The sequence below is a fragment of the Eleginops maclovinus genome, chromosome 10, assembly GCF_036324505.1.
Source record: "Eleginops maclovinus isolate JMC-PN-2008 ecotype Puerto Natales chromosome 10, JC_Emac_rtc_rv5, whole genome shotgun sequence".
Taxonomy (NCBI): Eukaryota; Metazoa; Chordata; class Actinopteri; order Perciformes; family Eleginopidae; genus Eleginops; species Eleginops maclovinus.
In genome coordinates this window covers 16,646,908-16,674,852 of record NC_086358.1, presented here as the reverse complement: position 1 = coordinate 16,674,852, position 27,945 = coordinate 16,646,908, and the positions used below count along the sequence as shown (strand labels likewise).

General features: G+C 40.0%; 2 protein-coding genes across 4 annotated transcripts; both read right to left on the bottom strand.

Annotated features, from left to right (window-relative positions):
- Positions 1 to 54: 54 nt before the first annotated feature.
- On the bottom strand, positions 55 to 16,020 carry gprc5c (G protein-coupled receptor, class C, group 5, member C). Of its 3 annotated transcripts, XM_063893974.1 has the most exons (5): positions 15,705 to 16,020; positions 12,477 to 13,523; positions 10,369 to 10,469; positions 7,836 to 7,964; positions 4,914 to 6,578 (listed from the first exon to the last, which is right to left on the bottom strand). In XM_063893974.1, exons 2-5 carry the CDS (start codon positions 13,462 to 13,464, stop codon positions 6,546 to 6,548), a joined length of 1,251 nt encoding a protein of 416 aa, XP_063750044.1. In that variant the 5' UTR covers positions 13,465 to 13,523; positions 15,705 to 16,020; the 3' UTR covers positions 4,914 to 6,545. The 3 variants fall into 3 exon arrangements, with proteins under 3 accessions (XP_063750045.1, XP_063750044.1, XP_063750046.1); XM_063893975.1 differs by lacking the exons at positions 4,914 to 6,578; positions 7,836 to 7,964 and adding an exon at positions 55 to 309; XM_063893976.1 differs by lacking the exon at positions 7,836 to 7,964.
- A 6,495-nt stretch (positions 16,021 to 22,515) lies between these two features.
- On the bottom strand, positions 22,516 to 24,992 carry gpr142 (G protein-coupled receptor 142). Its single transcript, XM_063893556.1, has 2 exons — positions 24,854 to 24,992; positions 22,516 to 23,474 (listed from the first exon to the last, which is right to left on the bottom strand). Exons 1-2 carry the CDS (start codon positions 24,990 to 24,992, stop codon positions 22,516 to 22,518), a joined length of 1,098 nt encoding a protein of 365 aa, XP_063749626.1.
- Between the last annotated feature and the right edge of the window lie 2,953 nt (positions 24,993 to 27,945).

Below are 27,945 nucleotides of genomic sequence, written 5' to 3'. Positions count from 1 at the left end.
GTTCTATTGTATTTTTGAGTATGTTGGGGTCAAGGAGGTTGTCATTTGTCTTTTTTTTTCTGTAGCAAAAGTAATTATTACAAAAAAACAACAAATAAAGAGCATTAAACAATAAAGTGCTGTGAGTGTGTGCTTTGGCTTCCGATGTGAACTCATCGATGGCTGCAATGTGTTGCGCCGCAGTGTGTTGAGCCTCTGGTGTTTTGCATGGGAGTTGGTGGGTGTTGTTTTGGACAGAGATGTGGCTGTGAAGTGTCAGAGCTCAGGGCTCCGGTCTGCCTGCCAACTATGTTGTTCAGGGTCAATGCCCTGCCGGGAGTAAACAAAGAGATAAATGTAGTCACAGAAAATATGATGCATTGTTGCTGTAACGTTGAAATGCTGATCACATTAAAGAACCGTACATATTAACAATAGCTATAAACATAATTGAATGATTTGACTTCTAATACTTTTGTAATTGTACTAATTTTTTGATGCATGACAGGTAATGGAATATTTTGTATGTTGTTTGTCAAAGCAATACAAACAAAGGTTATTAGAGACCAAAACAGAGCTAACGTAGCTAAATAAGTATTTGACTTACATGCATCAGGGGACCAGCAGTGCATGTCAGTTGTGTGCATCACCTTTTAGTGTCCCCTTTCTGTTGTGTTTTGAGCTTCACACAGTGTTTTTACTTTTGTTTTTGCAGAGTTTCATCCTAAAATCAAACAAATCGTCTTATGCTTATGAAATGTTTTGGGCTGTTGTAACAAATTTGCACCTTTGTTTTCTGCTCTCACCATCATTTAATCATAAAACCTGTGTTCTTTTACTAAAGCAAATCTTGAATGCAGGACAGGCAATGGAATATTTTCATTTCACAGAGCAACAATATAAAAATAGGCAAAATATATGACGTTATGTTACTTGCTTTTGCATTGCTCTGTGTGGGGACTGTTTTGTCTCACCACATGACACTGGCTTTCACTCAGTAAGCAGCCTCTGGGTTTTTACATTATGCCCTCTATGTGGAGAGAACCTGAGTGCCATTATCAAATGCTTTTTCTCTGGTCATTTTCTTCAGACGGCTCTCTGCAGTATATTCCCGAGCACGACTGCACTCTGTGTTTGTGTGCGTGTCACTGACTAATTGGACAAAGCGCTGGCTGCCTGGGATACATGCACTATCAGCAGGATGCAGGCGCTGGCTTCCAGCAGCAATTAGCGCTCAGTGAGACTCTGCTGGAGCTGCTGTTCCCCCTGGACACTCAGCCTCAGCCTCCCACAGCTTCTTCTGCCTGCTGGGATAGGCTCATACAGGGACAGAGATGTCACAGGTTTCTGAATGGTTTGGTTTGAAGTGTGAATCTTTTGATATCTCACAATATGAACACAATTGTTAAAAAAATAATTCTGAATTCAGTACTTAGGGGTAACATTTTTACGATCTTCTTTAGTCGACTGTGTGCCAATAAAGGCCAAGTTGCAAATGATGGCATTTGTGTGTTTTTAAGTGATGGAGTTTTTTAAAAAGTTTTATGAACTGATTGCAATAGTCTTAACACAAAAGGATTAACCATAGAAAAAAAACCATTTATGCTTGCTAAACAAACATTTGTCTCAGTTTGTACGGAATACAAACACGACACCTCTGTCCTTTGCCACTCACATCGAACAAAGCAAAACTTCCAAAGAAACCCTCACAGTTAACAGGGGAGAATGGAAGAAACCTCGGCGAGAGCAACAGAGGAGGGATCCCTCTCCCAGGACGGACAGACGTGAAGTAGATGTTGTGTGTAAACTAAAAAGGTAATACATTTACAACATAGGTAGTCCAAATGCTGGAGAATGCATGTGTCTATAAATCAGAAGAAGATCAATCGAGCTGGATGTCAACAACTCCTGAGGGAGCCATCAGAATCAGAATCAGAATCCCTTTATTCGTCCTACGGAGTCCCATCAAAGAAGTAGTAAGGTGAACATCAGGCAGGACCGCAGCGACAGGCACAGCCCCTACTCAGGATCCACGACTCAGGACTGCTGCGACAGGCACTATGTACCATGTTTTAGGCACTATAAGGAGACAGTCATCATGCATTTTCTGCAACTCCATCAAACAGTCATGAGCACTTGGCTACGATTGAAGCGAGGAGTATAATGATGAGGCCTAAAATAAAGAGCTGCATGTCTTCTTTTCCCCTTGCAAACCTGATCTATTACTCCTGCTCCTGGTATCCTCTGTAATATATAGAGGTTGGAGCTTTAGTAACATGACATTATCACAGTAGTAGCTGGACATAGAAGGTGAAAAAGACAAAGCATATGTTGATGCATTTTCCATTTATCTTTTCAAATGTCTTATCTGGCCCTCAGCAGTGGTTTTGTTCTGCTACAGCCATCATGTTAAATACAGAATCACTGATAAAACACATGTGATAGCAGGGCCTGCAGAGCCTAAAATAGATCTGGATGTGACCTCGGTGCACCTCCTCAGGAGAGTTGGAGGTTATCAGGCCACAGCAGTTGGAGCGCTTATAAATCACAGAACAACCTCATGACCACAGCAGCAAGCAGCAGAGCCAGGTCAATAAAGACACATGAAATATGAGCAGGGGAAGTGGAGGCCAGATCTGAGTCTGTGTGTGTGAGTGTTTCAGAGGGATGCATGACAAAAGAGACAAAAGGCCTCGTAGCAGCCGATCATGAATGTAACAAAAATATGGATAACTTTTTTTTCTGTTTGTGTTTATTTCCCCTGTGAGTGTGTTTGTGATTAATGGACTGCATTTATATTTCCAGTCTTTGTGACCCTCAAAGCGTTTGTACATATAAAAGTCAGCATCTTCACACGTTCACAGAGGCATGCCACCTGCTCAAGGGAACTAACATTCACACACCTCTCACACTGTTGGCCTTGCCATCGGGAGCAATTTTGAATTAAATATCTTTCCCAAGGATGCATCAACTTTTTGACAGCAGTCAAAAAGTTGATGGGACTCAAACCACAGAGTGCAAATTGGAAGACCACCATCAACCTCCTGAGCCAAAGCCCTATGGTTGCATTCGTACACATGTTTTTATGCATGTAGGAGTATAAATGCAGGGGTGCATGTGTGTATAGATAAGAGTCCTAATGATCTATTTCTTTATGATGTACAATCATGTTTAGTTTTCTTTCTACTGTCTTTTTTATTCTCAACATACATTTTGGTAGTATTCAATTGTCAACTGTTAGCATGAATGTAATGTAATGTTGTAAAACTGCAGGTCATTCTGATACATTTGAGTAATAAACACAACAAAAGTCAGTCTGATGAGAAAGAAGCATTCATAGTTATTATTATGATATGATGTCAACCTAACAGCTCTTGGAGGTTTCTGAATGTTTAAAAATGTGCCCTCATTGTCAACATATTTACACTTTATAACAAGCTATATGATTCTTAAAATTGTATTTCCTTAATATTGCTACTCTGTTTCTCCACATTGTAATTGTACTTCTCAGTTTACAGCAAACACCATTATGCATGTCAGCCCCCTCTGGAAGAAGGATCTTTGCGCTTTTACTTATCCTGAACCATGCTAGCTGTCTTTCTGCTAAGCTAACTACCTCCTAACCAAGTGTACCAAGACCTTTTTCAAAACGTTCACCTTTAAGCGCTTGATAATGTTCACATCGTTTCAGTCAAGATTGTTCTGTCCAGAAGTTTATCACTAGTAAAATTGTAATGTTTTTAACATTTTATAACTATTTGTGGAAATATCCCTTGCACATTTTGTACATGAGACATCAGTTGGATATACAATGCTGCGGGTAATGGTCCACCTTTAAGAGCCTCTCAGTAATGGGACTTGGGGAGCTGGCTTCTGACATTTTAAAAGCTTATACAGTGTACTCCAACCTTATAAAACAGACACTCTGAGAGGCAGTTTGATGACAAGAAACAATACAGTATATTCTTGATATGTGACGCTGTGGTCTTCCCCTTCAGTGTTGGAGTTAGGGGATGTAAGAGGTTAAAATAAAGCATGCTGCAGTGTCTTTCTCTCTAGCTGAAGACAGTTTGACATTGTGGGAAACAGATAACTGGAACCATAATCAATTATTCCTGCCTCCTCTGATGACTTTGATGAACTCAGCCTTCGGATGTCAATGAGGTTGGATCAATAAATGTGTTTGCACCAGTTGATGAACCTCATTGAATTTGTTTGGCTGCTGTTAATCCTCTCCCAACACCCAACCTCCGCCAGACATGATACACGTGGATTAAATAACAAAGGGTGGAAGGTATTCAAATAGATAAATACAACAATTCCAAGCAAAATACATGTAAGAGAGGGTATCAAACGTTTGTCTGCAGCAGGACTTTTTGCATGTTTATCCTTTTTTGCACTTCTTTAGGGGATGTTTAATCCTTAACATCCTCATCAAATGCTAACTATATAATGATCCCAGTTTGGAATCTGTTTCCTGTTTTATTATGAGAAGTGTTCTTCCCCTATATCATGCCTGACTTTACTTCCTGTCTCTGTGTATTTCCCCACCTCTTTTGATTGCATTATTGGTTCCACCTGTTCCTCATTAGCCCTGCAATTAACCTGCCCTTCTGCACACCTGCACTTCATCCCCTCATTAGTTCTACTCGTGTTTCAGTCTTGCTTTTGTGTTTAGTCTTTGTTGGGTTCTCGTTTGTCGTGTTCAGGAAGTTCTTTTGTATTTTCCTTGCCTTGGCTGGACCAAGCCACAGCTGAAGATAATTTCTGTTATACAGTCCTTTCTCCTATGCTTGGCTTTACCTTGCTCCATTACACGTGACAAACTAGTATTATCCGTAGTATAGCAATATAAAAGTAAATCTTAGTCACTCTCTGACTGCCCTATTCATCTCCTGATACACATTTTGATGAGAAAACAGACTTTTCATAACTTGACATGTGACATTTTATTTGATGTATATTGAAGAGATTTCACATGGTGGCTTTGGTAGAAAAACACAACATTAGGATCAATTACAATAATTAAAAATCTGAAGGTCCGTCACCTGTGTGATATCATTCCCATCAACAACAATTGTGTCTTCTTACAAAGTGTGAAGGAACCATAAAAAAGTCAGCACAGAGAAGCCATCGCTCCGAGATTGTAAAGACTAAATTCCAAGGTAATGTCTTGTTTTATCAGTCCAAAAATAAAAAAGCAGCAAATCTCCATATTTGAGAGGCTGAAAACAGCATTTTCTACAATTTTGCATAAATAATTACTTTAAAGGTTAATTCCTTTTCAAAACATTTGGCAATTATTTTGTGAATTTACTCATTTCAAGACTTATCATTGCAGCTCTTGCATTAAGCTAGTTAGCTTTAAGTTAGGGACCATAGATTGTACACTACTCCTTATGATGCATTGTAGGACCACTTGAGTCCCATATGGGTATAACAAATCTCACCATTCTGTGGATTACATATAGTGAGCAGGAAATGAGTATGGATAAAGCTTTTGGATATATAACATTCAAGAACTACAAATCCCATGGAGCTTTTATACTTCTGTAGCTAAGAACTACCTATATGTTTATTAAAGGCTAACCCACTATCTCTGTGAGAAGGTCCTCAAACTGTATGTACTGTAATGTATTAGATAGATTTATTTATGGAGATAAAAATATCATGTTTTTATGAAAATACGTTAAGCATAATAAGCAGGTGAAACAAGCTAATCCCAGGCGTGTTTATGGCTCTCTATTGACATGATTGTTTGATTATTAAAGTGAGCTATAATAATTAGATAGCACACAGCGGTGCTATAAATAGTATTAAATACACATATTCATACAATGCTTTCATGCAGTGTAGTATCATTGACATACTAATAACATATTTGCATTAATCCAACACCAGAAGCTCAATTTTATGTGTCCTTATTAACAATATTCACAAATAGAGGCTCAAAAAAAGATATTGGATCCTATAAGTCAACTCACATGTGCAGAATATGTTAAATATGAGTGAAGATGGTTTTACTGGTGCTGCTACAGTGACATTCCTAAAGTGTGTGTGTGTGTGTGTGTGCGTGTGTGTGTGTGTGTGTGTGTGTGTGTGTGTGTGTGTGTGTGTGTGTGTGTGTGTGTGTGTGTGTGTGTGTGTGTGTGTGTGTGTGTGTGTGTGTGTGTGTGTGTGTGTGTGTGTGTGTGTGTGTGTGTGGATATCATATTAGCATCGTCAGCCCCGTCACTCTTTATCTGTGTGATTGGCTCCAGCAGAGAGCTTACAGTCCAGTCCCAGTGAAAGGCGACGATTGCAAAAAGTCTTTGTTTTGCTTCATCCCCTCGCTTTGACTTTCAAATGAAGCTCTATACTTCTGACACCGTGGCTCATGGGAAAAAAACTGTCAATATAAGCTGTTTTCCATCAGTGGGGATGAGGCAGCGTTTTTGCCACATGTTTGGGCTGAGGGTTCCGCTTAGAACCAGCTTAGGGAACCATGGAGAATGGCATAAATACAGCCAACAGGTACAAATTAAAAGACATGAACTCAAGTTATTCTCAAGGGTTATTGGGAGTGTTCACCACTGGGACGTCCTCTGCAGACCATTTCCCTGCCGAAGGAAGGAGAAACGGTTGTTAATCAAACAGCAGCATTATGAGATTCAAATGACAAGGCCACTGAAAACCAGTGTACAGTATTATTTAGTTGGCTCTGAAAAGCTTGAGTACAGCAGCTTGGAGTCAAACAAGTCACAGTGGATACAAAGGGTCTGATATCAAAGTGTCCTGTATTGATGTTGCACATTTATAATTATTACTAATTTAGCAAAAAATGTAGTTTCCCTTTGTATCAACACTAGCTGTGAAACGATCTATTGGTCTGAATGAACATATTAATTCAAAGATCAGTGATCCATTATCGTTGATTCAAAGAGAAAACATCAACATTCTTTTTAGAAACACTTTTATTTTGAAATTCCTTTGGCAACGGTAACATCATATTTTAGTCGTTTTTTGTTTGAGTAGATATAAATCTAATTTCTGATCTATACCAAAATCACCGTATTCTTCCATTTTAATGATGTAAAAAAGTGAAAATAATACATATATTTTTTCATATACAGATATATATAGTAAAGCTTTATTGTTTTTTATACATGGAATGGTGAGTTTGGTGGGGAAAAAAGTATCCATGTTCATTGTTATGTTTGATTAATTCTTTAAGAAAGATTTGGCTAAATATGTCGGTCCTCCGTGTGTGGATAGCTTAAAACATAACATCAGCTGTAATAATTCTGAGTTATCTATTCAAATATATCTAAAAAGTATAAATCTGGGACATTGGAATCTGCTTAAAATTTACTACAGCTGTCCTCTGGAAATAAGATACTACCTCAGAGCCACCTTAAAGTATTATGTTGAGGGTTTAAAACTCAAAATGTAGCTTTTCAGCTTTAAATATAAATAAACAGACCGTAAAAAAAATAGTAAATAGTAAAATAGTATGTACAGAGACACAAACATTGCAATATGACCAGTAAGTGCAAAACATGTCAAATCAAATGTGACTTTTAACCAACATGTGTCTTGCATTGCAGTCAGGAAACAGATAGAAAAGTACATGTAGTCCAAGTAGCATATTGAGCAGATGAGGTAAAAGAAAAGAGGGCTTAAGAGAGTGAGCTCCACAAGGTAAGAGAAAAGAAACCGCAGACAAAGAGGTGATTCATAGTGAACTTGTAGGAGAAGTTGCTATGGATACTGAGAAGTGGACATGCACAGACGCAGGGGAACAGAAAGCATCTGGAGGTGAGCGAGTTGATAAGGAGAAACTAAGAGAGGCGTAGGGGGTTCAGGGCACGACGTACGCTATTTCCGTTTGTGTGTGCAGTGCTCCCGCTCTCAGCACGGGTCGAGGGGGTGCTGCTCCCACTGTTGGCTGCAGAGCTGGCTGAAGCTCTGGGGATGATCATGTCATAGGACACGTCCGGAGGGTGCTGCACAACAAGGGCCATGACAGAAACATTGAGGAATGAGGAAGGGAAGGAAGCTGCTTTTTGGAAAGACCTCCACAAAAAAAGGTGTACTGAGCCAGTTACTGAGGTGTATTACTCCAGTTGAGAGAAGCAGACAGGAGTACCGGCACAGAAGCAAAGCGATTCATAGCTTTCAGGCATAAGCAACACAAATTATGACGTGCTATATTTATAAAATGTGTACTGTTTTTACCGAGCTGACAGTATAAAGATGTTTCATCCATCATTACTCTCACCATTGCCACCGGGGTCCATTGAATATAAGGGATCATTTAACCATGCAGAACAAAGGCGATGCCATTCTACCACTGCCTCAATAAGTTAGATTGTTTGGTTACTTTGGTAAATCCAAAGTCATACAAAAACACAAACAATACTATTGATTGAGCCAGCGTAACACCCCCGACTTCCATGTTCTGCAAAGATAACTGTTATCCATTACTGTTCTATTTTATTCAAAGAGTTGGCTTGAATAGAGCAAAGACAACCGCTTCAGTTCCTCACTGGAAAGGGTTATCTGACAACAAGGTAAAGCCAAAGGTTCTATAGTGTTTTGCTATGATATTGATTTAAGTTTTAACTGTCCAAAATGCATATTGCTGCTGACCCCGTCCACAATACTGTTGCTTAGCTTCGGTGTTGGTATTCCTGCGTGTTTCTCCAAAATGGGGTCGTGCTGACAGCCATCTTCTGTAGATAATATACTCACTGTGTACAAGTATCTCCAACCTCAACTTCAACTTCAAATCATTTTATAATACCTCTCCTTCCTGTTCTTGTCTATGTTGTGCTGGATAATGCATTGCCTATCCCAACTTACTGTTATTAAGCCTGTCAAACTGTTCCTTCAAGCAAAGTACATACCACATGGTATAGCATATGGTTTATAATAAAACCCTCAAAACTTTATTTTCTCAAACTACATTTCTGCGTGGTGTGCAAACACATGATTTTGACAATTGGTAACCCATTGTAAACCACTCCTCAGAGCACAGTTAGGTAAAGCAGCTTGTTGATCTGTGATATGAAGCACCTGAAAGTTGTTTACTGTCTGTCACTATTTACCTCATGGTTTTGACTTAACTTGTTTATACTTATATTATTCCGTTTCAGTTTTGCTTGTTAATGTTTTCACTCTGCTGACATTTCGGACCTGGCCGCTCCCCCTTTGCCTGCCCTACTCTCAGCAGATTCCCATCACCTGCTCATCTCCCCACTCGCCTGCTCCCCATTCCCTAATCAGCTCCCTAGTATATTTACCAGTATGCTGCTAGATTGTCTTTGTGCCGAACCCCTCAGCATCACAGCATTTCTATCTGAGCCTGTCTGTACCAGCATCCTGTGTTTTTTTGTACCTTATCCTCTGTTTCCTGGATTTGGAGTAAGCCTAGCGCTCTTGTACTCTGTTTGCCTGCCTGAATATTGCTTCCTTGCATTTTTGTAAGAGAAAACGTTGTTTTGTTTGTTCTCTAATCACTATTGCTTTAATGCTGTAGTGTCTTACTACTACATTGATCGGCGTACACAAAATCATCGAAGAATGGCTCACCATTAGGTGAAGCACAAGGTTTTATGGGTGACCAGTGAGTGAAATTTGGAGAAAAAGTATACATTTAAAACATTCCTCTGGTTATGAGCACAACTTTAACAACACATCTTTAATTGACATTTGTACTTGTTAAATATAATCCTTAACCTTTTTTCCACTACCTGTCAAATATGTTTTGTGAACCTATAAAGTAAGTAAGTAAAATGCTGTAGTGATGACATTTTTGTAGGATGATACAGAAGTTAATATGGCAAGGGCTCCCTTGCCAAAAAGCAATGGGAACACATGTTTTGTTCAGCAGGATAGTCTCCAGTTATTAACACTGTTATAATGATTTTTGAAGCGTAAATGCAATCTCAAGAAGTTCAAAGCTCAAGTGAGGCTATAAACAAATAACATTACAGTCGCATGGCTGCGCAGTCGCTAAAGGTGGCTAATATTCTGCATGATGGCGTTTAGTTGTCCTATCTAGTCGTTCACAGCCACAATTTCTAAAACAAATAAAACCTTAGACATTCATGAGTGTAGTATTCACTGACGTATTTCATGTCGTATTACAAAATGTAAACTATTTAAGCTTGAGTTTACCACAGGCCTTATTTTAGGCATTCAGCTGAAAACGTTCAGAACTCCATTAACATTGACCCTTCTGCGGTTTATGAAAGTGCCCCTTTCAAATGTTCTTCATTTCATTAATACTTACCTAACATAGGACATACAGTTTAAGTTAACAAGCTACTCTACAGCCTCAACGCTATTTATGCCACATTCAAATGAGTTTCTCTGTAAGCAAATCACAAGGTTGTGTGTACTTACAATTCCACCTCCTTTGCTGATAATGGCCAGCTCAGTGGGCTGGTACACTGACCCACGCACCTGACCTGTGTAGCCGCTGTACGGAGACACAGGCTTGGACCCTGTAATGCAAAGAGACAACAAACGCTATAATCTTGTCACATATCAAGCCCTCTGAGTGATATCTCTCGACCTCTTAAATGCTATCTTTCCCTAGCAAACATCTCTTTATATTACAACCCCTAAAGATACAAAGCACTTAATCAACAGACCATAATGCATCTGTCCATAATCTCTTTTGTGCTTGCATCCTTAGGAAAGAGATTGATGTGAGAGATGACTTTGTTCAAATCAAATGTTTTCCCCAGGATGAAACTGGTGCCACACCTCCGTTGCCGTGGACGCTATACAAACACAAGGCGTGATGGTTCTGGTGGGAATCAGAGGGAGTGTTTGCGTGTGATACAGTGGTTAGGGATGCAGTTAGATACTAGACGCTCATTAACAGGAATGATTCAGACACTCTGAATACATGACTGGGAATGCAATGTGTACATATGGTTGGTCACATTTTCCATTCCCGCTACTGATGACTATTTTAGATTTTTTAAATCATGGCTAATGATACATAGAAGGAAGTTATCTATAATAAGGGAGAGGATGAAGTCGAATGATGCTGCTTTGTAAAGCATTTTCTTATCACACAACAGCTGTGCAAACAACATTTAGACTTCATCAATATGTGAAAAATAATCTTTGGATCCAATAAGGTGTAAAAAGATGGTTTGCTTCCGGATTAAGTGAGGGAGTATAGCAAAGCTGAGAGGAGAAATAGGGAAAGAAAATATAAACAAAAACAAAATTGTACTTTTATGGAAAAAACTCTTTAGATGATATGTCAAAAATACAGTTTGTAACAGTTCTAAAAAGGTGGCAAATTGAAGCTTAGAAGATTTTTTTGACTCATGTTAAGCATAAAATCTGAATCTTTAAATCAACTCCAAATGCTATAAGTGATTAAGATATGTGATATAGTAAAAGTGAGATTTTCCCCCTGAAATTATAGTTAGAAAAAGTCCCTTACACTTACCTTACATAAATGGCAATACACTACGTCAGCTTGATGATTGGTAAAATAAACAATACAGATTAGGTTGTTAAATATATACCTTGCCGAAAATACATAGGGCCTTTTTTAACTCGAAAAATCGCTCTTCTTCTGTGTTGATCTCACAAGATGACATGGCAACAATTCGTTTTCCTAGTGGCTTTCCACCTCTAGACCACAGTGACACAAGCTAGTGACATTAGCAGCCACTTTACACCATCTACCTCATCCTCTATGATAATCCAGTGACTCCACAACCAGCCCTGATGATCAGCGCTCTCTGCCTAAGAGCTGCAGACTTATGTTCTGATCTTTGTGGCGTTTTTTACTGCAACATCATCCTGCTCGGCTCAGGATATCAAATTGTGTGGGGTCATCACGTAGATGCAAAACAACCTTTTTGAGGGAAAATGGTTCCTGATGTTTTTAAGGGGCTAAAACGTTTGAGGTCATTCAGTCAAAGGACAGAAACTAAATCCATGTTCTTAGTCGTTTGCCCAGCAAACATTTTATTGAGTTATCGGTATGATTGCTATTTAGTTAGGGAGGTAGCTGTGTGACTAATATGTCACATGCAAAGTTTATGTCTGGGTGCTTTTAACCCTAAAATTTCTAAAGTTGAGCTTTGGTGAGGCAATAGTGATGCTATAACAAGAAAGAAAAAGAAAAACAGGACGCAATATTTCTATAAGTTGGTGTGTCCAGATCTAGAATTCATTTTAAATTATGGATTTAATTTCAAGCATTCAGAAATGTCTTTTTAGAAGTACAGTTAATAAAATCATGATTCTGTAGAAGAGTTTAATAGTGCAGTCAAATTTCTGCTACTTATAAGTGTGTATTGAGTTTTGTAAGTATTGTAATGATATATCAACAAAAACCGATAACCCTAACTAGCTAAAGTTTAAATAGGAAATGGACAAAAACATTTCAAAGTCTCGTGTAAAGCCTATAAAAATATCTGAAAGATGAAATAAACAGCATTTGATCCTCAGAATTGAAACATCAGCAGGGTACACACCTTGGTTGGGCTCGTCCATAGAGAAAGCTTTATTTTCCATGAACATGTTCTGGGAGCCCTGCTCCTTCAGAATGGTCTCGTAGCCGACTCCTCTGTTGGGGTACAGATCGTCTCCGAAGGTTTGCTGGCTGTCATCATGACTGGCCAAACTGCATATGTCAGGGATGGAGTACAGGATGACGAAGGCCCATCCATTTGCCACCAAGGCAATGGCCAAGGTGGGGTCATCCCATGTGGGCCCCCCTCTCCTCTCATTCCCGTAGATGTACATGACGATCCAAGCCACCCAAATCCCCACGGAGATCAGGCTGGTTAGAATGATAAAGGCGCCGTCTTTCTTCCACTGATTGTGTTTACCCGCCATGATGGCCAGGCTTGCCACCACCACAGCCAGGATCAGGGTCATCACGTAGATCAGCGCCATGACGAAGTCCTCGTTGGCGATGTTGCAAGGAATAGCCGTGGCTCTGCTGGTTTCCAATGTGTCGTTGAGTGGCCCCTGTGGGTGGCGCACTACTGTGATGATGAGCCACTCTGTGTTGATGACCACCTCCACCAGCCACAACGCCACTGCCCCCAGACACAAGGCCCAAGCCCTGGGCCCAGTGTTCCGCCTGGCGAGGATGTTCAGCCTAACGCTCTGCATCAGGAGGCAGGCGAAGCAGCCGCCAAACAACACCCCGAAGAGGAACCTCCGGGAGGCGCAGGTTGAAAAATCCTTTCCTACAATGAAGGCGAAGGTCAGGCAGAAGAGACCCATCGTGAAGACCAGGAACCAGGCGTGGAGGCCCACAGAGATCTTGCGGTTCTTGTCTTTCGTAAAGGGTATGGTGGCCAGCAGCGCGATGAAAAGCACAATGGAGAAGACAATGCCAGCTGCCGCGAAGGCCTCCAGTACGATGCCCCACACAGCATTAAGGTCACACAAGTTGTAATAGAGGGAGTCCACATTTGGGCCACAACCGTTAGGGGTGTTGTTGGCAGCCATGGCTACTTGTAAAGACCAGAATTTAGTTTGGATGGGTTGTTCTGTGATCCTGCCAGCACCTATTCAGAAGGACAAACAGGGAGAGCCTGAAACACGTCTTATGTGGATTGTTGAGTATTAACAAGGACTCAAATTCGTCACCAATACTGGATTAGGAAACTGTTGTCTACACCCAATTAAGCAAATATTACACCAACGTGAGTTAGTTTACACACTTCAGCACATGTGATTCAAAGCTTTGTCAGGATGTGTAAATAGAACATCTGTCATAATAAATGATTTGACAGTTTTTCAGAACTAAAAATAACCAGAAAGCTGAATGTCCAACTATGGACTTTTCCCTTACTTTGACGTTAATCATTAGATGGATCTGCGAACAAATATTGTTTCTGTGCATTGCGATTGGACCTGGATCAATAGGTGAAAGTTCATTAAACCTTAAGAGCAATGGATGCAGCTTTAGTAACACTACTCATATCAAATTGAAATCATTGGTACTTTTTATGATTATTTTAAACACATAAAATCAGAGTGAAAATGTATCTGCTTTGTGATGAACATCTCCAGAGTGCCTGTTTTTGCTTTTTGCTGTGTCTGGCTGGTTCTTTTTGCCCCCGTCAGATTAAATTACTCTGAACTGAGGACAGTCTCTCAGCCAGATCGATTAACTTCTATTGGCGGTTGTTCAGTCTTCCTCATTTCTGTGACTCAATGACAAAAAGGATCTTTCTGGAACAAGGTTTTAACCTTTTAATGATTTGGTTGGTCATTCAAAGTGGCTTTAAGAGGTCTGGCAGTTCTTTTGTAGACTAATAAATGATGTTTGTTTTAACTTTAGGGTGTGACTTCTAATCACACACACAGAATTCAAGTCACTTTTCATGAACTGAGTAACCGAGGCCTGTGATGACACTATATTAACACGTCAATGATATTTTTACCTTCGTTACCATGGAAAGCTCAAGGACCAACTGTTTTGTGGCATGTGTGCGATTTCTGAATACTCAAAGTAGGAACACAAGGCACATTTTCATTCCAGTAAGAGACAAAGACTCCCGGCTGGTAGAACTTTTTTTGTTTTGTCTTTCCATACAAACTTTGTACAGAGATAAATCAAAGAAAGGGAAACCCCCGATTCCTTAAATACTCTATCAAGCTCCAAACAGAACATTTAAAAAAAACAATGAATCTCCACTATGTTATCCATCATGTATTTATCTCTACTATATCAAGATCTTTCATAATCTCTGAAACAAAACTAACTCACCAAAAGGTCCATAGCATTTCCGGAACTTTCAATCTTATCACATGGGCGTCATCAGCAGGAAGCATTTGTCCAATTATCATGGCTTTGTTAAATTGCTGATCAAAGCTTCTGAGCCAAATTCAATGAGAATCTACAATTCCATGATCACTAGGCAAACTCCACCCATTGATAATGTGATGTGATGTAAGCTCATCAACAGCTACTAAATGGAACTTCAGGTGAGAATGTTTTCCCATCAACAGCTTAAATGTGTTGAATGACAACAAAAGACATCAACAAAATGCTTTTGGGGACAACAGACCCCCCGAGGTTCCAAAGTTTACCATGGGATATTTACCAATGTGAACCACTGGAACAAAAATATTCTAAGTGTAATGTTATAAGTCATTTCTGGTGTCAAAATGTTGCTTTCATTGTTTGCTTGCCCTAAATGTCCTATAAAATGTGGTGTTGGGGGAGCTCACAGCTAAAACTTTACCCAGGGTTTTCTATAAGTGCTGTCCAGCCCTGGAAGGAATGACTCACTTGGGTTTGTTGTCATTGTCAATATGTCTACCTTGTCTATAATATTTTCTATCTTATATTCTTTTTAAGCTCAGCTTGAGTAATGTTTATCGAGAACTAACACAAATAAATAAAATAAATATCACCTTTAACAGTCGTGTTATAATGAATACCTGTGCTACAAGCCCGTCACTATTTAGCCTACAGCAGACCTGTTCTCATATCGATATGAATAAGACGTTTTTGTACGTTTAAAATATGAATAGTAGCACACTTTAGGCTGTTCACAGGGACAGTACCATTGACTTTAACCTCGTGTAAAAACAATATGAAATATGAACCTATAGTATGTTACACTGAATAGAAAAACTGGTTTTGTAAACATCAAAATCTTACAACTCTAAACGATGTAATTAGCCTTATTTCAAAATTCAACACACTAGGGTCTGGTTTATACATTTGTAACTACCTTTGTGAAGACTTCACCGCTGAGTTATTGGCTGTTGGTCTCTGAAACGCTTCACCTGCTCCACCGGCTGCCACAGCACAGTGGACGGTAAATCATCGAGAGTAGAAAAAAAAAGAGAAGTCAACTAAAAAGTTTCCAGTCTTCGGTAAATCTCGTGGAACTCTTCACGAACCTGGCACTTGCAAAGCTCACTTTATTCCAATACAAATTAGAATACAGGATAAAGAATCCTTCACGAGCGTTTTCTAGCGAACTGACTCCTGTGATGGTTTCTCTCTCTTTCTCTCTCTCACACAAACACAAACACACACACTCACTCTCACTCACGCACACACACACGCATGCACGTGCACTCACGCACGCACTCACACTGCAATGTATGGATGTACTGCCATCACTCAATATCTAATACGACTACTTTTTTTATGATTTCTTTCTTAAATAATCTTGCAGTGTTTTTTAAAAATATCAAATTAACTTGGCACGTGACCTTTATGTCAGAAACAGACCTGATTAAAGCAGAATGTAAAGTGTTTAGGTGGTGTACTGACACCTAGTGGTGGAATGTGTGTACAGTCAGCAGCAGTTTAGAGAGGTTGAGCCACAGGAAGGTGGCAGCAAACAGTGTTAATGTAGAATCTAAATCCTACATACTATAAATACACTTTACTCCATGTCATGAGAGATTGTTGTACAATAAAAATGTCTTGCACAGTACATACCTCATTAGGCATGCTTTTACAGCCAAAGTTAATACTAAGTTAGTTTTTGTAAAGATCACAATTCTAAACAGAGGAGATACATTAGGTGCACTCTAAATATTGTTAATATTTTTTGGGATTCTGTATTCCATCAATCTGTTTTTCTAGTGTTTAAATGTTTTATCTTTAGGAAATATTAGAACAAGAAAATCAAGTTGCAAAAATATGAAAATAAAAGCATAAATTAATAGTATAGTGCCATTTGTGGCTAATTGGAAGTCAGTCCATTAAATCATTATGTTTGAGATTTCCCGCTGAAAACTGGATATATATAAGTCTTTAATTCCGAATCGTATCCACCATAAAGTCAGGATTATAAGGAATTATTTTCCTGAAATTAAGTGAGAAGTGAATATATTGGTGCATATGGGGTTCTAGTTAATGATTAAAGGAACAGTCCACCCACAGTAAAGCTCCCCCTGCTCTTTATATGCTCCTCCAGTTTACTCTCACTCACACTTGTTGCTCAAGAGCTGATTATTCCTGCTTCATTTCCCTCGGTGAGGCCTCGGGCTGACCTCTGCAGAATGGACCGCTTCTTGTTCGGACATTCATTTTCTCTCTTCAGCTCCTCCATACGGCTCTCAGTGATGGGACATCAGGTTTTTAGCTCTCCGTTCTTTGTAATTAAGTCCTCCAACAACAGGGGATGGTTTTTATTCATCGGGATCCTTGTGGTGGTCAATTTTGAGTTGTCTGTTTCCAGATATAGATCAGTGTCAGCTGTCACTGCAGGCTCCAAGTCTGACCTCCACCACATCTCATCCTTGAACCCATCCTTCATTACGTCACTTAGGGGGGTCTTTAAGGCTGATTTCTTATTGACCGAATCACCGTCTCCTTGAACCAAAACCCCAGAGACACATTAGAGAGGCAGTCAGTCCTTCATTCTGTTACTCTGCAAGGGCTAAATCATTAATCTCAGGGCTTCGCATTATCTGTTCATTTGTTTTCACTTTTAAATAAAGGTTCTTGGCTTTTTCTCCAACAATCCTCATTAAGCAACTTCTTCAGTTCAGTAGGCGAGTTCCTGAATTCCTTCAGTAGGCAGATGATCATCTTCAAAGTGGCCAGCAGCTTGACTGTACTTCATGAGGTTCAATACATTTTAAACTGTAATTATATTCCTTTTCTTTTTCTAGAAATCATTTTCATAATGCCTTTCTTAATTTGTATTGGTGATTTGTCTACTGATTGTTTTTTTGTTGGTGTGCTTCTTATTCAAAAATGTTTTGTTTCTTTTTCTTTTATCTAAGTGAAGACCCCCTTTCCAATTTTGCTACTATTAGTTTTCCCTAAAATGTATAGGAGGACTTTTTTACTGGATATTTGTCTACAGATTTTGTGTACTTTTCTTTCTCATTATATTAAATTGTTTTTGTTCTACAAATGTTCAAAGCCTAGTCCGATTTTTGATATAATGTGTTCCTCCTCAAATTAAGGGGTGGTCCTTTGAATAAGGTTCCATAATGTCTTCAGTCTTTTATTTTATATATATTTGTATGCAGTGTGTGTGCAAATAAAATAAAATAAAAATATGTTGTGTCTCTACATAAATGTGCTTTAAGATGATTTATTTCCACTCCTATACTCGGCTGTGAATCTGCAGATGTACATTTCTTCCTTTTTTGATATTTTAAAATCCACACACCATAACAGACCCACCTAATGTACAAAGTCTCTGGGCTTGTACAAAATAAACTGGACCAATCCCATGTTAAACATTTATTCCCCCCCCCCCATATAAAACTCTTCTCAGTGCTTACAGACAGGATCATTCTGCATGACGGTTACATGTGTGCCAAAAGAAATAATGTAAACAATGCACATGAAGCCACTTCAACAACATGCAGGAGAACAAGACTTTTAACCTTTATCACTGGAGCAGGGACACAAGAGGCTTTTCTGTCTGTACATCAAGAGAAACAGATGTTCCATGTTAAAAGCGAAACTTTAAACTTACTGAACAAACAAGCAGTGCTTTCATGTTTTTGAAGAGTTCAGACATTATTCACATGAAATGTTCGGAACTGTTGCATTCAATTACTTACCAAAATATTGTACATTTCAATGGCAGTTATCAACCCTCACTTTTTCACACCTGCTGAGAAATCTTACAACTCAGTCACTATTTGAACAAAAAGTACTTTTAACTTGGACACACTCCTTTTTAGGACTTTAACAATGAACATCCAAGAACATTAAAACAAAATACTTATTTGGAATTTTGAGTGTTGCAGCTAGAAAATACATTTTGAAGAAATAGCTTAAGCCAGAAACCCTTTCAGTGGATGAATATGATACAATTGATCATTCTGTAAATGCACATAAGTAAAGATGAATGCGTAATCTGCTCATGTAGTAAACCCAAACAAATCAAGAAATATGCATGTTTGAGCCACGACTTGTGTTTTCCATTTTCTAGAAAAAGCAACATCCAAGACATCTTTTAGTTTCTTTAACTGTCCATAGGGTATGCACTTTCTGTATCGAGACATTGCATCTGATAGTACACTTGTCACTCTCTGTGGTGCTCTGTCTTTTCATTTTTATGCCTCCTGACACCTGCTGAGCTGCAGGCAGACTGAATAGAAACAGTCAGGAGACAGAAGCAGTTGTTTAAACAGGCACAAAGGACAGGTGGCAGGCAGACAGGGGACGTGTGGCCAGAGGGGTTTACCTGCTCTTCTAGGAAAGGCTACAGGCCAAAACAAACAACAATTGTGAGCTGTTTTGCTTCCATAACATGGTTTCTTTCGGAATAGGGGAAAGAAAACATCAATAATTCCAATAAGGGGTTTATTTTACCAAGTTTATCTTTTGATGTCTGAAGATTTACACAACATGCAAAACGAAAGTTATCTCACTGTAAGTAATCAAGTGGGAAGTGTAATAATGATATCTGTTATATAATTAGTTTTACCATATTTATGTGTATCTTGTAGTTTTATGTGTATCTTGTAGTTTTCCTAGAATAAGTTGTTTTTCTTAAACTCTGTGGCACTATCAAACGTTCCAGTTTTATTTATCTTTTGAAGATTTTTAGCTAGGGGGATTGCTGTTATATGATTCATATGGAAAAACTGAAACGTTGACTTTAATTAAATGTCATATGTCAACAGACCTCACAAAACTGTATTAAATTAGTTGAAAGCAAACATATTGAGGTAAGCAATGAATACTAAGTTCAACTTTATTTAGTGTTATTGCTTTCAACTAAGCTACAATACAGTTAAGTGAATTGTGTAGACATAATACATTTCATTAAAGTCAACATCAAGTGTAGCCTTATTATGTTAACTGTTGTGGAAATGAAGGCAAATTAACACATATTTCATAACCGAAAGGTTGTTTTCATAATTAAACATAATATTTCAGAAAACATGTATTACAAAATCAAGTAATCAACTCTGGAGATGCTTCATTATTTTATCTATTAGTTTAGTTTTCCACACTATTAACCTTTAGTGTCTTCCCTTACTCTGCCTCATGACAGCTCTGTAGATGCTGCATCTCAGCTCCATTAAAGTTTAATCAAAGCCTGCTCTTGCATCTTAGCATCATATTACGGTCCTAACTGTTTATTCTGACCCCCAGTGTTTTAACCAGTGTAAGGTCGCCGTCACTACACGCTCTCTCACACACCCCTCTGCTGTTGTCAGGCAGCAGGAAACATCTTCAAAGTAACCATCTGCATCTACATCTGCGTACGGACTCTCAGAACTCAGTGTGGGACAACGGCGGGGCGACATGAGAGACTAACGCACAGGGGAACGGACACAGTGTCTCTCACCGTTACAGTAAACACAATGAGGACTGTAAAGGAATGGGAGCACGCAGATGGCTTACATCGGAAACTTTGAACCTGAATGGGTGGTCAGGGAGATGTATGTATATACTGTACTGGAGACTGCATTGTTGAGTGAAGCATTAAAACATGTATGAGATAATTCAGAAAGATCTCCATGAAATAGAAAAAGCTTTGAAGATCTATAAAACTAACGATTGCAAATATGTTGAACATTACAGCTTTTTTGTTATTACTTCAGAGATGAGTGATCATTTGCTGCTGGGGTTAACAACTTTCAAATTTGGAAAGTTTCAAACAATTTCAAACCTTGAAAAATCAGCAGTTTTTTTCAAGCTTACTGTGTGTCTTGTTTATACTGACTGAAGTGTTATATCTCCTTTCAGCATCTGTAAATGTTGTGGTAGTCTGTCCAGAAGCTATCATACATATCATAACACATTTTTGCAATACACTTAGTCGTTTTCTACAATATTTTGTAACCGGATGAAGGATCTTAGTCATTGGATGACTGGACCTTAAATTCTCAGAGAAACAAGCTGAGCAAACATTAGTGGCAACTCAGCTCACAGACCCCTCGGACGTTCTTTTTCTGCAGAGAGCAGAGCTGGGGAAACACTGATTTTGCACATGAAAACGCTTCGCTCAACATGTTTACCGAGTGTAATCACGGGCAGGAGGAGAGCTCTGCCAATAACTCGGCTCCAGTTACAAACCTTCTGAACACTGAAGGCAATATTTGTAAGAAAAACCATAATCCACAATACCTCAAACACTTTTGTTAATGTTTTGAATGAGACCCTAAGTAGGCAGAAAATTAGATATCGTGCCTATAAAGTTCAGTGTAAGACAATCTTTACGATGCCAGATACCAACACAACTAAAAATGTACAACAACTGGACTCCACAGTATGTAAATGGTCTATTTTCTATACATTATATACCAATTACGCTCAGTTCCTGGTTTGATCTAGTTCAAAATGAGGCTGCTCCATGTAAAAACAGGAGTTAATTTAGTGGCATTTATAGGACTATAGAGAAATTGCTCAACATCTTTACTGAGATACCATTAGAAGCCCAGTTGACAGAACAAGGTTTTGCTCAATGAGAAATCTGAATAAAAGTTTGCTTAATTAAAAATATATAGTTAGTTTGTCCAAAACCTAAAAATCACATATGCAAAGTAGCTGTTAGAAGCTTAAGTGCAGATCTGTTATATTTTCACAACACTGATACAACATCAAACTTCATCAAATTGCGACGATTACATGAAAGTCCCGTTGAAGCCAATGGAAATGTACAAGCTGACGTCAGTGTGTGTGAGGAAGTACATGCATGACTGTGTGTGTACCTTCTTGTGAGCTCATGTGTGTGTTTGTGCAGACCATCAGGCTAATCTGTGGTTTGTTTAGCCAGAGCTGAGGAAATGTTGGGGATGTAGCGCAGGGGCTGTTTGAAGAGCAGGGTCTTCACTCCTGCCGCTTAAACAGCAAGCTTTCATTTAAGGCTCCATCCAGTTGCATTTCATGAAAAATAAACAGACGGCTTAGCAGCTGGGGTTTTTGTGCCTGGGAGCGCGCTGCAGAGGCGGAGTGCTATTTCTTTGCTCGATTGGCAATGCTCAGCAGGGCGGATTGTCTTTTGGACATTTAGCATCTTTACACAACTGCAAAAAAATAGCAGCCAGTTCAAATTAAAAACTCTTATTCCTCCCTGTTAGCTGCTTCCAGAGTGGATATTGTAGAAGGGCAATTTAAGTAGATTAAAACCAACCACTTTACATGATTAATGTGGGGTAGAACGGATTACAATTACTGTAGCAGAATGCAAATAATCACTTTCCTTCCTCCCATTTTTCTATGCTGTGTCCTTATCATGGATCCAGCTATTGAATTAACCCCAAGGAAAACAAGCCGTAATTCTTTTCAGCATTATTGTAACAATATAAAAAAAATCACATTACTACCTTGTATGGAAAGAAATACCACAAATCAAATTCTTCTGAAAAACAAAAACAAATGTGCTGTCATGTTATCTGATTTACATGGAAAAACAACAGCCCGTGACACAATACAAAAAACATACTTCTTGTGAGCTCATTTTAGGCCCTTTTAGAAAGCTCCGGGCTGACTGGCAGCTGTCCACGGTCGTAGCTGGAATGCAGTGTACGTCTCTGGGGTCAGAAGTGCTCGGGGACCGTGGGATGATGGGTGTTTTGAATTAAGAGAAGGGGGCACGGGGGTCATGAGGGCTTTCTGGCTCTGCGAGGTGACAAGGGGGTGAAGTCTCGCTGTGAACGCTTGTTGTTCCCACTGTACAGAGATGAGATGGAGGCATTGGTGGGGGCCTGCGGATGAGGAAGAGCTCTCTGAGGATAAAGTGGGCCCCCCCTGAGCAGCAAGACATCCCGCACGGCTCCACGGAAAGGCTTACTGACAAAGCAGTAGAGGAAGAAGTTAACTGCTGTGTTGAGCATGGCCAGCATGTTGGACAGGTCGTAGGCCAGGTGGACGCGCCAGTCTCTGTGAACCGAGGACACATACAGATGGTAGATGACCACCACTGTCCTGGGGGCCCACAGCACAGAGAACACAGACGTTATGGCCAGCAGCATGGCAGTAGTTTTTCCAAGTAGCCGAGGAGACGCAATCTTTGACCCACCCTCCTCCTGGCATGGCTGCTGCCTTTGCCTCACCCTCAATTTGTGGATTATCAAAGAGTTCAGCACCAAGAAGATGCTGCAGGGCAGGAAGTAGATTATAGTTACATGCATCCATATGAGGACGGTGTCCAGGGCTGTGGGAGAGTTGCTATTCCTCCACATGTCCGACCACCAAAAAAAGGGCACGCCCGATACGAGGGATAACAGGAGGACCACCCCTATTATCTTTCTGGCCCGGGCCGGGTAGCTGATCTGGCGGTGGAGGAGGGGGTGGCACAGCGCCACATATCGGTCCACGGTGAGGGGCACGGTGGACCAGATGGAGGCGTGGTTTGCGGCAAACTCCGCAGCGCTGACCGAGTGAAGCAGAAGTATGGGGACGTCTCGGTGAAAAACTGCTGTCTCAAGCAGGAAGCCGACGAAGATGATGAAGAGTTGGGAGAGAATGTCTGACGCAGTCACGGCCAAAAGGTAGTAGTACAGAGCTTTCTTAGTGCGGGATGCTAGCCTGGATAAAGCCACGGCTGTGAGGATGTTGACTGAAAGAAACAGACATAATGGAAAAGTTATGCCAAGAAAATGAGATGTAGGAAAACAATTAAAACAAATAGAATGCCATTTTCCGCTTATGCTAAAATATCTTAACTATATGTATACTAACTAAATGAAGTGCTCAACATTTTTATTTTCAACTCCTGGTAAGGTATTTAATGTAGCCAAGGTTAGCTGTGACTAGTAGCATGCTAGCTAGAATCAGTTTTTAGCTCTGTTAAGAAGTGAATGCAAATTTCACAAAACAGGAAACTTAATAAGTGCAAACAAAGTTAGCTGTGGATAGTAGCATGAAACCTGAAGTTTTAAAACTGAAGTTTAGCTTTTTTGTCTTTCTTAAGTTATCTCAAATTTTACGAAACAGGAAACGTAATAAATGTAGCCAAATTTGCGGTGGCTAGTATTCTGCTAGCTTGTGCTAGGTTGGCTTGTATAGCTCTGTTGAGAAGTTGTTGCAAATCCCCGACTTCTTTCTTAAAAATGATACGTTCTTATAACACGATTTTTGTCATTTGAAATGTGTGGTAGGCATAGCAGGTTAGTTAATCAATTTAAAGGTTATGCATCCACAGCAGTACTGTTGTCACACAATATCTTTTTTACACAGCATGTGTTTTTTACATGTTGTCAGCAGGATATTTTCAGTGTAGCATCTGTAAAATCACCCTTCTTTTAAGACCCCTTCAGGCATACAGCTGTTGACTCTTGCCCTTTGGCCTTTCTATTTATTTTCCTTTGGGAACAATTAAGTAACTCATCCAAACGGTCTGGTGACACGTCTGCTTTTTTTGATAACCACTTGGTCTAAATCTCTGCTGGTTCAATACCAAATTACCACCAACGACTTGTGGATGAAGCACAGTAATGAGAAAAATGCCGAGGTGAACGCTGTCCATCAATGTGACATTTATTTCCACTTAAATCAGGTGATAACCTTTTGAAGCAGATACATTCCAAGGAGACATGGCCGGAGGGAGGGATGGACAAATAGATGAATACTCATAAACTCAAACACACTGATTGCAAGATGATTAGATTTGTGTAACCTGTGAAAAGAGCCATTCATGCTTCGTCATGTGCCACAACAGTGTCACCGGTCTGTTACAGCTCTGTAATGTACCTCCAACTCACTTGTGTATTGATTACTTCTGTCCTCTGCAGTTCCCACTGTTATAAATAGATATCAATGCAGCAATTTGAACTGTACTGGGATTGTGATTCAGTGCAAATGCAACTTTAACAATCATGTAGTGCATCAATTAAATACAACATTTAAACCATTGCATATTAACCACTAGGTATAAGAAAAAAATAATTGTCTTTCATTTGGGTGACAAACATGCAAACATTTGTCACTAAGACATACCTGGTACTCCCACACAAAGCAGAATGCTGTAGTAGATGACAGGGATGAAACCCAGGACACATTTGGACTTCTGCAGATCCTCAGGTTTCAGGCCCAGCTCCTGTTGGCTGGACGCTGTCACATTGGGCCAGTCGATCATGACCTTGGCGCTTCCCCTGGGAAATAAGAAGAAACACAGACTCAGAGTTAGTGTTTTAATTAGAAAAGCAGGAATCAAGAGAAAACTGACTAATAATTTTGATCTTCTGTAGTTTACCTATTCTCAATAAATCCCATGATAACCTAAACTATAGTACCCTATAGTGCCCTCCAGAATTATTGGCACCCTTTTAGTAAAAATAAGCAAAAGAAGATGCAAAAACTGTCTTTATTGTTTTACTCATAATATGTCATTCAAAATATTAACAAAAATCTAACCTTTTCACTGAAGTAAAATTATTAAAAGAAAAACAAATGTGGACTTTATATAAATATTTCTCTCCATAACATGTGTGCCATCAAAATCATTTGATTAAGATCTAACTGAAGTATATTTCCAGTCATAACTTACATTTTTAGGTTCACCTGTTTGATTAGAAACTCTTAAGAGGTCAACCATGACTTCCTTTTTCACTGGGGTATAAATATGAGGTGACGCAGGCCAAAATTCCCTTTGTCATTCATCACTATGAGAAAGACCAGAGAACACAGTGATGATCTGCGAAAAAACTTGCTGAGCTGCTCAAATTAGGATAAGGATATAAGAAAGTCTTGAAACAGTTCCACTATCAGGGCATAATCAAGAAGCATCAAGCAACAGGAGAGGTTAAGAATCAGCCTGGAAGAGGATGTGTGTGTACATTGACACCACACACCGTGAGGAGGATGGTTCACTGGCAAAAGTATCTCCAAGGATCACAGGAGGAGAATTGCAGAGGTCAGTTGAGTCTTGGGGTCAGAAAGTCTCCAAAACGACCATCAGACGTCACCTACATCACCACAAGTTGTTTGGGAGGGTTGCCAGGAAAAAACCATTGCATCGCCAAATGTAACTGGGACTTCGAATGGGACAGGGTTATATGCAGGGTTGCACATAACTGGTACGCAGGTACGCATGTGCGACAACAATCAGGAATGCGTAATGCCAGTCTGTGTTACTACACGCCTTTGCGTACTTGATCGATCTTATCTAACCTTGCACATGTTCCTTGTCAACTACTGTCAGAGATGTCCAAAAAGCAACAGACATTAAGCAGCTTCTTTGGCTTTTTGCCACCTACAAAGAAACGCAAACTGGAGCCAGAGCCGAAGAAAATAAGACTTTTTTTCTGAAAAGTGGCTCCAAGATGTGCATTGGCTTGAAGCTAACGATGAACGCACTGAAATGTGGTGCAAGATTTGCCGCTCACATCCACATCTAGCAGACAAAACAGGTGCGTTTTTATAAAGGCTCAAAGAATTTCAACCATCCTTTATTTGACAAACATGAAAAGAGCAAGGAGCACATGAATGTGATCCAAGCCATTGCTAATAAACAAGCTAGCCAAGGCGAAATGTCCAGTCGCCCACTTGCCAGATGGCGAGACAAGCTGAATGAAGAACAGCGGCAAGCTCTGTTTAATATTTTTCTCCTCGCCTTCCATAAAGCTAAACACGCATGTCCCATGTCCTCCTATTCTGAGGATGTTCCTTTACTGAAGCGGCTAGGAGTAAATGTCGGAGGTGCATATCATTCACGTGAAGGGGGCACACGGATCATGCAGAGCATCGCTCACCATCAGTGGGGAGTTACGAGCCAAGTTGCAGTCTGATTTTTAGGGGCTGCTTTTTGATGGATCTGAGGACATCACAAAAACTGAGCAGGAAATCGTTTACATTGTGTCTGTGTCCAGCAACGGAGAGTTTACCTCGGACTTTATTGGACTGATTGAACTGGGTGCTGACCGAACCGCGCAGGCCATAACAGAGGGACTTGTGAGACTTTTCCAGGACACAGGCTTGGATGGCTGGACAACAAAGTTGGTCGCTGTGTGCACAGACGGGGCTGCTGTCAACGTCGGTGTGTACAACGGCGTTGTGCCAAAACTCCGGCAACTTGCTGCTGTTGGAGACTCCCTTGTGCACATTCTGTGCACCGCACACACACTGGAGAATTGTGCAAAATCAGCTGATCGCAACGTTCCTTACTGTGAGACATTTAATCACTCTGTGGTCAAGCTGCTACAGTTTTATTTACAAAAAGGTGGAGCAAAAAAACCTGTTGCACTGAAGAAGCTGTGTGAAGAAAATGGGATCTCCTTTGTGAAACTGGGTAAGTTTCATAATATCAGATGGTCTGCATGGAGGCATGAAACACTGTTAAAAATATCAAGACTATTGCCAGCCAGTAAAATGCAACTGGCTAGCGAGTGATAACAGTGACTTGCAGCATATCTGCACAGACCATTTCAGTGCTTTCTGTCAAACATGCTTGACATTGGCAACATTTTGAAGACCACATCCATTAGGTCTCAGAAGGAAAAGCTGACCATTGGAGAATGTAAGGATGAACTCATGGTGGCCATTGGACAGTTCACACTTCTACTTGATGGAGCAGGCCACAGGGCACACACTGTTTCTAATGCTGATGCTGACAGAGACAAGACAAACTTACTCAGGGGGTTAATTCAAGAGTTTGAAATCAGATACGACTCCCTCAAGTCATGTGATCATTTCTTAGTATTTGATCCTTCAACATGGCCTCAGGAAATAGATAGATAGAAGAATCGGATGATGAAACCCTCTTTATTTGTCACATGCATGCACACAGCAGAGCACACACAGTGAAATTGGTCCTCTGCATTTAACCCATCCTAGTACTAGGAGCAGTGGGCAGCTATCGTGCAGCGCCCGGGGAGCAATGGGGAGGGGGGATTGGAGGTGTCCGGTGCCTTGCTCAAGGGCACCACAGCAGGGCCTAGGAGGTGAACTGGGACCTCTCCAAGTAGCAGTCCACTTTCCATATTTCAAGTCTGTTCGGGGACTTGAACCGGCGACCCTACGATTCCCAGTCCAAGCCCCTACTGACTGAGCCACTGCAAGACCTCCACAGTTTTGGAAACACAACAGTTTGC

Coding starts and splice junctions, on each gene's coding strand:
- gprc5c (XM_063893974.1), bottom strand. CDS start 13,464: ATGGCTGCCAACAACACCCCTAACGGTTGTGGCCCAAATGTGGACTCC. Junction 10,470..12,476: donor TATGGACGAGCCCAACCAAG/GTGTGTACCCTG, acceptor TTTGCATTACAG/GGTCCAAGCCTGTGTCTCCG. Junction 6,579..7,835: donor CACACACAAACGGAAATAGC/GTACGTCGTGCC, acceptor TTCCTTCGGCAG/GGAAATGGTCTGCAGAGGAC.
- gpr142 (XM_063893556.1), bottom strand. CDS start 24,992: ATGATCGACTGGCCCAATGTGACAGCGTCCAGCCAACAGGAGCTGGGC. Junction 23,475..24,853: donor GCTTTGTGTGGGAGTACCAG/GTATGTCTTAGT, acceptor TGTTTCTTTCAG/TCAACATCCTCACAGCCGTG.